The following is a 12,431-nucleotide window of genomic DNA, read 5'->3' as shown; positions in this document are numbered from 1 at the left end:
CCTGTAAATCTGCCCCAAAATGAAGTTGCACTCCTCCTCCAGCCGGGAAGGCACTTTTGGAACATGAGAGGACACAAATCAATATTTTAATGGCAAAGCTGACAGCCCACTGGAGGACGACTGAAATGTTTTAGGAATTGGCACCAGCAGACTCCCACTGGAGGGAAAGTAAAATTGAAACTACCAAGAACCATAATTCAGTTGGCAATCGCCCCACCTTGGCCAATAGAAATGCAAACAGAACTGAAATTTCATGTTATTTGTGATTTCGATAATGCAGCCTGTGATCAAGGACTCGTGAGAGTCTGAAACACGTAAGGTACAAATACATGGAGTTCAACAAAGTATGCTTTGCTTTTAATTGAAAAAAAAACCTCATGAGGAGGACAACTTCATTTTGGGGCAGAAATAGAGTTATATATATGTGTTTAAATAAATGTGTGTGTATATATATATATATATATATATATATATATATATATATATGTGAACAAGACTCCGTGGGAGTTGAAATGCGTAATGGTGACTGCTGATTAAAAACATCTCAGCGAAACCTGTGGTCCGTGTCCGTGTTTTCCCGCCAGGATTGGAGTGTGACGGTGATTGTAAAATATATATATATATATATTCAGTGAAAAAACCATAGGTTTCACACATGTTATAGTTAGCTGGACATTTTACTGATAAAAAACCAATGAAATTCCCCCGTTATAGTTAGTGCAGGCAACTATAACTCACGCGACCGCAATCCTCTGCTGATGCTAATCCTGTATTTAGACACTTATTTGCCCATGTCTTCTTCCATCAAATTTTAGCTATACATATATTACAAATATTTTTTTTTCATAAAGACACATATGTCATCAGCAGAGGATTGCGGTCGCGTGAGTTATAGTTGCCTGCACTAACTATAACGGGGGAATTTCATTGGTTTTTTATCAGTAAAATGTCCAGCTAACTATAACATGTGTGAAACCTATGGTTTTTTCACTGAATTTGCAAGGTTTTTTAAATGCTAATTCCTAACTATAACGTGTGTGAAACCTATGGTTTTTTCAGTGAATTTGTACGTTTTTTTAAATGCTAAGTTACTTTACGCCATTCGTGGCGTGCGCGCCCACTTAACGCAGTTCGTTCCGTGCGCGCACGGTGCGCTTCGCGCACCGTGCGCGCACAGTGAGCACGCGGTGCGCTTTGCGCACCGCGCGCCCACTTTACACAGTTAGTGCCGTGGATGGGCCATGTACGCACGATGCGCTTCGCGCACCGTGCGCACATGCAGGACATATTATGCGCTTCGTTGTGAAAGGTAAGCTTTTAATTTTCGAATTATGAGGTACTATATGCCATGCACAAAATATGCACTGCAGGCACCATTTGCACACGGGGTAGGGAGAGTGTGGATCATTTTTTTTGTTTAAATTTTTTTTACCGTACGCGTACGGTAAGCGTAATCGGCGATTTTTCGTAAAAAAATAAAAAAGAATTTTTGGCCTTGGGGGTTCTTTGGGGACACATTCATCAAGGCTAGATGGTTAGGAGCTGTCTAAACAGTCCCTTTACATGTTTTTTGCCTTTGTTTTTCCTCCCCCCTTCAGAGTGCGAGAGAGAAAATGGCGGCCGCCGCTTCCTGGTTTCGACCGATTCGAGAACTGACATCGCCCCAGAGTTGTTAAGGGACAAGACCCAGACTAATGTAATCTATTATTGGTTCTGTTGATTTCTCCACCTATAGGTATCGGTCTAGGTTTGCCAACTCATCGCCGGCAAGGTACATCTGTGATACGGGAATGGACATGGGGGATACTGGAAATGCTCCCCACACATAGGTACCAGGGAAGGGGTATCAGGCACTTTGCACTGTTGGGGAGACGGGTAGTTTTAAATCCGTCATGCAGGGAGGGGCGGGTGGTAGAGGTAGATAGTTACTGTCTTCTTAGCTACGACATTTCAACATTGTTCACGGCACGACTTGGTAGACATCACCCAACAATTCAGCTTCGATATCCTGCCAAATTCACTCATACAGAAGACTTTTTATATGACACATGTGCCCACACCGATTAACCACGCTATACCTACACCCACTTTCCACCCTCCAGGTAGCCTACACCTACAGCTCCTCTCATGGAACGTGAATGGCCTCTGGGACAAATTGAAGAGGGGGCTCGTTCTACAGTACATCAATCGACAAGCACCAGCGGTGGCCCTACTTCAAGAGACTTACCTGGTGGGAGCAACGTGTAAGGCCCTAGATAGGTGGGGCTTTAAATTAGTGCCACACTCTGGTTTCACATCAGGCGCAAGAGGGATGGAGATCCTGGTTAGAAAACAATTTCCAATCATTGTTCAACGAACGTGGACGGATGACCAAGGGCGATTCGCAGCCGTCTCAGGCCAATGGGAGGGGCGACAACTCATTATAGTCACAGTATAAATCAATATTTTAATGGCAAAGCTGACAGCCCACTGGAGGACGACTGAAATGTTTTAGGAATTGGCACCAGCAGACTCCCACTGGAGGGAAAGTAAAATTGAAACTACCAAGAACCATAATTCAGTTGGCAATCGCCCCACCTTGGCCAATAGAAATGCAAACAGAACTGAAATTTCATGTTATTTGTGATTTCGATAATGCAGCCTGTGATCAAGGACTCGTGAGAGTCTGAAACACGTAAGGTACAAATACATGGAGTTCAACAAAGTATGCTTTGCTTTTAATTGAAAAAAAAACCTCATGAGGAGGACAACTTCATTTTGGGGCAGAAATAGAGTTATATATATGTGTTTAAATAAATGTGTGTGTATATATATATATATATATATATATATATATATATATATATGTGAACAAGACTCCGTGGGAGTTGAAATGCGTAATGGTGACTGCTGATTAAAAACATCTCAGCGAAACCTGTGGTCCGTGTCCGTGTTTTCCCGCCAGGATTGGAGTGTGACGGTGATTGTAAAATATATATATATATATATTCAGTGAAAAAACCATAGGTTTCACACATGTTATAGTTAGCTGGACATTTTACTGATAAAAAACCAATGAAATTCCCCCGTTATAGTTAGTGCAGGCAACTATAACTCACGCGACCGCAATCCTCTGCTGATGCTAATCCTGTATTTAGACACTTATTTGCCCATGTCTTCTTCCATCAAATTTTAGCTATACATATATTACAAATATTTTTTTTTCATAAAGACACATATGTCATCAGCAGAGGATTGCGGTCGCGTGAGTTATAGTTGCCTGCACTAACTATAACGGGGGAATTTCATTGGTTTTTTATCAGTAAAATGTCCAGCTAACTATAACATGTGTGAAACCTATGGTTTTTTCACTGAATTTGCAAGGTTTTTTAAATGCTAATTCCTAACTATAACGTGTGTGAAACCTATGGTTTTTTCAGTGAATTTGTACGTTTTTTTAAATGCTAAGTTACTTTACGCCATTCGTGGCGTGCGCGCCCACTTAACGCAGTTCGTTCCGTGCGCGCACGGTGCGCTTCGCGCACCGTGCGCGCACAGTGAGCACGCGGTGCGCTTTGCGCACCGCGCGCCCACTTTACACAGTTAGTGCCGTGGATGGGCCATGTACGCACGATGCGCTTCGCGCACCGTGCGCACATGCAGGACATATTATGCGCTTCGTTGTGAAAGGTAAGCTTTTAATTTTCGAATTATGAGGTACTATATGCCATGCACAAAATATGCACTGCAGGCACCATTTGCACACGGGGTAGGGAGAGTGTGGATCATTTTTTTTGTTTACATTTTTTTTACCGTACGCGTACGGTAAGCGTAATCGGCGATTTTTCGTAAAAAAATAAAAAAGAATTTTTGGCCTTGGGGGTTCTTTGGGGACACATTCATCAAGGCTAGATGGTTAGGAGCTGTCTAAACAGTCCCTTTACATGTTTTTTGCCTTTGTTTTTCCTCCCCCCTTCAGAGTGCGAGAGAGAAAATGGCGGCCGCCGCTTCCTGGTTTCGACCGATTCGAATGTTTACTAAGATCTAACAGCCAATCAGAATCGCGCTCGCGCACGGCACCGTACGCGTACGGTAAGCTTACCGTAAGCGCACGGTAAGCGCACCGTAAGCTGGCTCAGATATATATATTGATTTAAATGCTATTTTCTCAGGAACTACTGAACAGATTTACACCAGACCTACAAAAGGCACTTCCTTGACCTGAGGACTACCTCTCTGCCAAATTTCAAGTAACTCTGTTCAGCCGTTCGGGCTGTAGCTGTGTCTAAAGGTCCTATGGAAAAATGCATGGGAAAAGCGCGTTTTGGGACCCCCCTTTTATCTCAGCCCCCGCTTGACGAATCCGCCCGAGACTTTCAGGGTAGGAGCGGAGCGTAGCACCCCACCTATTTTGAAAATTTCGCGAGGATTCGTCGACCGGCGCCAAAGTTATTCCAAATAGAATGTTGCGGATTTCCTATGGAAACAGGGTCCTAACTATAACTATCTACTGGCGACTGCCAGTAGATAATATATATATATACATATATATATGTACACACAACCGTACAGTGCTGAGAGGCCTTAAGCCTTCATCTAACAATAGCAGAGGTAGGCCATGAAGCATTTATACAAAGTAACATAATACAACACATAGGCTGACTGATGTACAAATACAAGTACTGGATCATGCACAATGCCTTCACTGCCACCTATGAAGTCTGTTGTGAAACAGAATACTGTCTTTCACCTATTAACCGCTTTCTCAATACCCCATGTTTTAATTAATGAAACAATCGTGATCATTAGCGGACAACTTACCTTTTAAAAAGTGGACCGGTCTTCCAGATGTTGGTGTTTCCAACACAGCCCCTTGGTGGGTCTGTAATGTTCTCCTTTTCAAACAAATCATGGACAGCCTGTCCCACTACAGCAACAGCATCACTGATGTGTGCTGATTCATTCTTCCCATTGATAAGCTGCAGGCCAATAACTCCTAAAGCAAACAGTAAGGACACCATCAAACTCAAGGCTCATCAGAGAACTATAATTAAAATGTTAAAAGTTGTGCTTAGTGCATACAAGGCCTTACAGGTACAGAACCATTTACAAAGAAACATTGTATTGCAGGCATAAAGTGAAAGCACAAAATAATGGACACGTGGTCAAGTAAGCAGTGTGAGACACATTCAAAGAAAAATAGAAACAGTGTAAACGGCAGCCGCGGCCCGTGCAGGTAAGAGCGGTGGGGCTGGGTAGAGGGGGGGGGGGGGGGATTTCGACAGACGTTGACAGGAAAAAATAAACAATTTTCCCTCGTCATCGTCCATCGAAATTCGCCCCCACCCTGCCCTACCGCTCTTACCTGCACAGGCCGCGGCTGGTAAACGGTATGATTCAAGTAAAATGAATAGTAATTTTAGGTATAGTAACAGAGATAATTCAATCAGTAGAAAGTGGATGTTGAGAAGAGAGTATAGGTAGGCATATATTTGTTAAAACCAGCAGTGTTCATGGGGCGGGACAAAGAGAGGATATTTAGAAAATGTACATCTTGCGGCTGTCTGATGGATAATAAGGTATATGGTGAAGTATAGAGGCTAAGGTGAAACAAGCATTGGCATAGTCAATAGGGCTTTCCTTTGGGACCTTATAAGTATTTAGTTATGCAGCATAATATCCTTGGTGCAACAACATCAACTGTTGCATGGCTAAACATTTATAAGGTCCCAAAGGAGAGACCTATTGTCTATGCTAATGCTTGTTTTGGTGAGGAACTGGGCATTTTGGCAGGCATATACAACCTCTATAATGTGGTGCTCAAAGGACCCCATGGCCGCCGGTACTGCCCGATGAATGGAAGCATCTATCGCTTCACAAAATTCATCATCTAAGGGCAAGACCTGTAGAGATTCTTCCCCTGCATATTCCTCTTCCATGGTAACAGATGGAAAATAATATTCAAACAAGGATTAAAAGGCTTTAAGCCAGTAAAAAGAAGATGCCCTTCACTAGGGGTGAAAGTCTATGGCAGCTCGAGGCTTGCATTCAGTGGGCACAAAGTGCTGTTACTGCGATAGATACGCAAGTCTCTTGACAGCCTGAGGCTTGATTTGGCAACTTAAAAATGATGGGGTTTGGTGCGCTGAGCGCTGAGCGCTAGCAACAACAGAGGGCCTCTGTCCTGGGGCGACTCGCCCTGCTGGCCCCTATCAGCCGATCACTGTGAAATACGGACCCGCGTGCGAGCGGGCATCAGGCTGAGCAAGTATTCAAATACAGGTTGCTCAAACAGGGCTGGTAACGTGGCTCTGCGTGTCGAAGCACTGCTGCTGAAACTGACAGCAGCGCTTCTGCCCGGACCAGCGAGACGCGACACACTCACCCTCTAGATTTCTCCAGTGCACATCACACCAACACGCTCGAGGCTTTTAGAACATTGATAGGCTGAAAGGAAACGTGCGGCCGCGACCGGAAGTTGTGTGCGCGCGCGCGAGCAAGAATAAAACAAGCACGAAAGTGAAAGCTCATTGAGGCACGCACAGAAACCCACATGTCGGCTGTGAGTGTGCACGCTCGCGTGAACGCAAGCGCTAGGCCACCAAAAGCCTGTGGCAGCACTTTGAAAACCCCCTTACTAAAAGACGAGCAAGCAGCGCATGCGCTGCTCTAGGCTCGAACTAAAAAGAGAAGCGTTAGGATATGTAATGTAAAACATGCAGATAATAATATACTATTACAATAAAGATATTTATTTTTTAATATGTTTTTATTTGTGCTTTTCCATTTTCCCTAAATTCAAGTGACAACGTGAAAACAAAGGGACAGCACTGGCAGCAGCAATAGCAAGGCCCTTTCCAAAAAGTTGACGCAAATTGGATTCCAACTTTTTGCTGGCTTGTGGACTTTGTATTGCATTTATCATGGATAGGCATTTCACTGACTGCACTGCAGCACTTACTTAAACAGTGCTGTAGTTGTAGGGGGCGAAAAGTGGACAGGGTGTGGAGGGCAGTAGGGGCACGGGAGGGAGACCACAATATATATATATATTTTTTAAGTGGCAATCACATGCGGCTCGACCGCTGTGCTTTGAGCGAAGTACGATAACTTTCTTTCCAGATTATACAGCGGCAGTAACAAAACAAAGGCGCAGTTCTTTCGAAAAAAAAAAAAGGAACTGAGGAACCGTGAGCTCAAATACTCCATGCTCTTCCCTGCAAAACTCAGAGTAGAGGCGGAGGGGAAGGCATGGTTCTTCATGACACTGGAGGAGGCCCAGGAGTAGCTCGAAGTGTGGAGCCAAGTCACGAATCGTGGAAAGTCCGGGAAAAAGCAAGGCAGACACCAGTCAGCGCCTGCAAATTTGGGAACAGAGGAGGCAACATCCATGAACGCGGCGGATGGCCTGGGAAACTCTATTAAAAGAACAAGGAAGTGATGCGAAAAGCCCAGATAACAAGACTCCTAAAAGAACACAGAGGTCAGACAATACCGAGGGAGCGGCACACTGCTCCAAGTGAGACTGTGATCGTCCAGGAACCTATGGAGAACTGACATCGCCCCAGAGTTGTTAAGGGACAAGACCCAGACTAATGTAATCTATTATTGGTTCTGTTGATTTCTCCACCTATAGGTATCGGTCTAGGTTTGCCAACTCATCGCCGGCAAGGTACATCTGTGATACGGGAATGGACATGGGGGATACTGGAAATGCTCCCCACACATAGGTACCAGGGAAGGGGTATCAGGCACTTTGCACTGTTGGGGAGACGGGTAGTTTTAAATCCGTCATGCAGGGAGGGGCGGGTGGTAGAGGTAGATAGTTACTGTCTTCTTAGCTACGACATTTCAACATTGTTCACGGCACGACTTGGTAGACATCACCCAACAATTCAGCTTCGATATCCTGCCAAATTCACTCATACAGAAGACTTTTTATATGACACATGTGCCCACACCGATTAACCACGCTATACCTACACCCACTTTCCACCCTCCAGGTAGCCTACACCTACAGCTCCTCTCATGGAACGTGAATGGCCTCTGGGACAAATTGAAGAGGGGGCTCGTTCTACAGTACATCAATCGACAAGCGCCAGCGGTGGCCCTACTTCAAGAGACTTACCTGGTGGGAGCAACGTGTAAGGCCCTAGATAGGTGGGGCTTTAAATTAGTGCCACACTCTGGTTTCACATCAGGCGCAAGAGGGATGGAGATCCTGGTTAGAAAACAATTTCCAATCATTGTTCAACGAACGTGGACGGATGACCAAGGGCGATTCGCAGCCGTCTCAGGCCAATGGGAGGGGCGACAACTCATTATAGTCACAGTATACATCTCCCAGCGATTCACTCAATAGCTTTCCCTGCGCTAAGCACGTTCCTTCTTCAGCTTCCAGAGGGTGAGTTGATAGTAGGGGGCGACTTCAACACTACTTTAAATGACTCAGTAGCCCGGATGCCCACCAGACAGCAACACCGAACAACATCCCGACTCGCTGACTTTCTGGAGGCACTGGGCCTAGCGGATATCTGGTGCTCCCGCTTCCCTCAGAAACAGCAATATACATTCCACTCAGGCGCACACAACAGCCTCTCCAGAATGAACTATGTGCTCACACTAGCGGATAAAGTGAGGAGGTTCAGCGAGATGCGTCACCTAGCGAGGGGCATTCCGTACCATTCCCCCATCCTAATCAAACACACCTTGAATGCCCCAGCCCAACACACTATATTCCCCATTTATCCAGGCTATCTGAAGCACCCCAAGATCTGGAAAGGTCTTACTGCGGCCACCCAACATTATTTCGAGGAAAACAAGCACTCGGTCTCATCCCCCCCTTACCATGTGGGAGGCCTATAAGCCAGTCATTAGGGGACAAGCAATTTCACAGGCCACAATAAAGAGAAGACAAAGGTACCGGAAGCCCTAGAACAGAAGGTACATAATCTAGAAACCATACACTCCCTACCCCTCTGAGCTCAATGAGACCCGATTGAATCCGAAGAAACAGGAATACAAAGAACATATGTGGGAGGGGGCCAAGGCTAAGCTAGCATCCAACCGTCACAAAATCTACGAAGTAGGGAACAAAGCAAGCAAGCTCCTTGCCCGGCTAGATAGATGTGAACGGGATGACATATGGGTGGCTAGGCTCCAACTTGATACGGGAGAGATCATTACGGACTCGCAACATATAGTGGACGCATTTGCGCACCACTATGAAAAGATTTATACTCCTGTAGCCACCGCAACACCAGGCAAATCTGCTGGTCTTCTCAGAGATATCCGCACCACCACACTTATTGCAGAAGAAACCCAATTACTAGAGACCAAGCTAACACCAGAGGAAATAGCAACAGCTATAGGCAGCATACAGTCTGGAAAAGCCTTGGGACCAAACGGTGTTCCAATTGAGCTGTACAAAAAGGCAGCAACAAAATTAACGCCACAACTACTAGGTATGTATGAGGTCAGTTTGGAGGTGGGAGAGCTCCCTAGAGACCAACGCATGGCAACAATAGTCACCATCCGCAAGCCAGGAAAGCTGGCCCAATAATGCACCTCTTATAGTCCCATCTGGTTGCTCAACGCGGAGGCTAAAATTTTGGCTAAAGTACTGGCCAACAGACTGACCCCCCCACCTCACTAAACTTACACCCAGACCGATCTGGGTTCAGGCCGGGCAGAAACACGGCACTCAACTTACTTTGCCTACACGGAGTGCTAGGTCGTAGACATACTATCCAGGAAGATGCCATCATCCTCTCTCTCGATGCGTGTATGGCCTTTGACACGATCGAATGGCCATTCCTCTTTGCAGTCCTTGAACACATGGAGCTATGGCCCAAATTTAGATCCTGGGTATGGCTACTATACACAAAGCCATTGGTGCAGGTGGCGGTGAATGGCAGACTCTCTGACACATTTCCCCTGGGAAGAGGTGCAAGACAGAGTTGCCCATTGTCCCCGCTCCTCTTTACCTTAATGCTAGAACCACTTACAGCCTGGATCAGGAGAGATCCCATTATCCACAGACTCCGATGGACGGAGGAGTGGGAGGACAGGATATCACTATATGAGGATGACGTCCTGCCATACATGGCATCCCCGAGGCGCTCCCTAACTAGACTACTGAACATTTTCGAGACCTATGGGAGGTACGCTGGATTTACAATTAATTGGAGTAAGTCCATCCTATATGTCTTGAGCGGACCCCCTCCAGTCATGCCCAGGGGCTGTGAGGTGGGAGTGGTAGTGGACGGCTTCCGATACCTTGGGCTCTTCATCACAGTAAATTCGGAGGATTTTATGAATAAGAACCTTCAGGAGCCCCTGAAACGATTACGAAGGGAGACCAAATACTGGCAGTCCCTCCCCTTAACTCTACTAGGACGAGCCTAAAATGATGGCACTAGGCAGATTTCTTTATGCCCTGCAGAATACTCCATTTCCGGTCCCCCCATCGTACTTCAGGGCGATAGAGACGGAAGTGCGCAGCCTCCTATGGGAAGGAAAGCCGCCCCCAATAGCCATGAACAAATTGGTCAGGGGATGGTACGATGGTGGTATAGCACTCCCAAAGATACAGGTGTACTATTGGGCCTCCCAGCTTATCATTCTCAACCAGTGGATTCACTCTCCCCAGACTGAACCCGCATTCCGCATGCATCAATACGTTTTGGGGAAGGAGGGGTCATGAGGGCACTCTATAACAAGACTCACAGGGAACGCCTCTCGGGACCCACTGCACACAAAGTCCACATATAGCACACGGTCCTCAGGAAGCTGGGCTGGCATAACATGACGACGCAGTTTACCCCACTCTGGGAGACTGGGAAATTAGGCAGACTGAGCAGCTGTAAAGGGTTCAAACAGTGGGACTTAATAGGAATCCAAGGGTCGGTGATCTCTGGGTCAAGGGGAAAGTTATCCCATTTACACAACTTCAAGAAAAGTTTGACATGGTATAAACGGAAAAGTTCCGCTATCTCCAAATTAGACATGCACTCATGGCCACTATTCCACCAGACACTACACTCTCAAAGGCTTCACCACTGGAGGATAGGTTACTCATGGAACGTATTGACCGGAGGGCTATCTCCCTAACCTACCAGAAGTTAATTAACAATCAAACAGACCCCACATTGAGTCTACGTGAGAAATGGCAGGCAAACATTGGGGAATTAGACTACACTGACTGGCACGAAGCGCTAGAGTCCCCACCGGAAGTGGTAATACCCTCTAGACTGCGACTGCTGCAGCTCAAGGTGCTCCACAGGATATATTTATCTAGGGCAACATTAGCCAAAATGGGGAGAGCTGACACCCAGCTCTGCTTGCAACAATGTGGGGCCACAGGTACATTCTTCCATACAATATGGGAGCGCCCGGACATCAAATCATGACCACAATAACACAGGTCAGTGGGCTCCGCTACCACCAGAACCCAAACAATGCCTCCTAAACATATGGGAAGCCACAGACCTCAATTGTAAAGCCCAAGATTGGGCGACATTGGGCATGATGATAGAGAAACACAATATTGCCAAACATATGCAGAAAGGTGTACTGATATCGACTGGACTGGGTCATGGTGGCCGAAAAGGTATTATATGTGAATAGAGGATGCCCCAAGAAGTGGGAACGGGTGTGGGGAGCGTGGAATAAACTCTGGGGGAATATTTGTACATTGCCACCAACGGGATTCTTGCCGGAAAATAGCTGAATGATGCATTGTACTGAATATTGGAGAAATTAACACGTATGTTAGAAAATCGGTTGTGGAACAGAAAGTCGGATTATTGTATACATGTACCTAAATGAATGTCGGATGATGCTTTCAAGTCATATATATTTAATAAAAAGAGTTTTAAAAAAATAGCAATCACAGCTGGGCAAACACAGGCATCAAGAATGTGTTGGTGTTTGTCCTGTGGTTAAAAGTCTGCAAATCCCTTTTGCATCTCATATTTCTTTTATTGATTTTTGCAATCAAACAACAATGCAAAGATAGTAACTTCCCTCCACCCCTACTCCCGTCCCCCACAGAGCCAGATAGAGTGCAGGTGGTGAAGAGTGGGCACAGTGGGGAGGTTAGTAGAGGCACGGGAGTGGGACCCCAAGAAAAAAAATGGCAATCACAGCTGGGCAAACCAGCATCAAGAATGTGTCGGTGTTTGTCTTTTTGCATCTCAATTCTGATTTTCCAAACTGAGCTACAAACCATTAGGTCACTTCACAAAATACTGAACTGCATGGGGTCCTACCTCACAAATATTCATTACGCAGGTCGCAATTTTCGACCCCCTGCAATGGGCCACAGTCATAGGGATGGAGGTCTGCAAGGCTCAGCAATCCAAAATGTCTTTTATTGTGTTTAAATAAAGTTTTTTACGTTTGTTTTTTAAAGGAACAACCTTTTTTTCCTTAAAGCAAACACGTCTAAA

At 45.7% G+C, this 12,431-nt stretch overlaps 1 protein-coding gene across 8 annotated transcripts in view; it reads right to left on the bottom strand.

Annotated features, from left to right (window-relative positions):
* The window catches only part of GRIN1 (glutamate ionotropic receptor NMDA type subunit 1), a 697,943-nt gene that overhangs the window by 461,223 nt on the left and 224,289 nt on the right, over positions 1 to 12,431 (bottom strand). For all 8 annotated transcript variants that reach the window (XR_014962874.1, XM_085610061.1, XM_085610053.1 and 5 more), the window contains one exon: positions 4,801 to 4,975. Coding sequence is in view for 7 of the 8 variants with exons in the window: in XM_085610061.1 (XP_085466187.1) it covers positions 4,801 to 4,975 (175 nt within the window). In the remaining variant the exon portion in view is untranslated. The remainder of the gene's footprint in view (positions 1 to 4,800; positions 4,976 to 12,431) is intronic.

This window comes from Triturus cristatus, chromosome 1_2 (genome assembly GCF_964204655.1).
Source record: "Triturus cristatus chromosome 1_2, aTriCri1.1, whole genome shotgun sequence".
In the NCBI taxonomy this organism is placed as follows: domain Eukaryota; kingdom Metazoa; phylum Chordata; class Amphibia; order Caudata; family Salamandridae; genus Triturus; species Triturus cristatus.
Note: the sequence above shows the minus strand (reverse complement) of the source record. Positions and strands in the feature narration are given on the sequence as shown.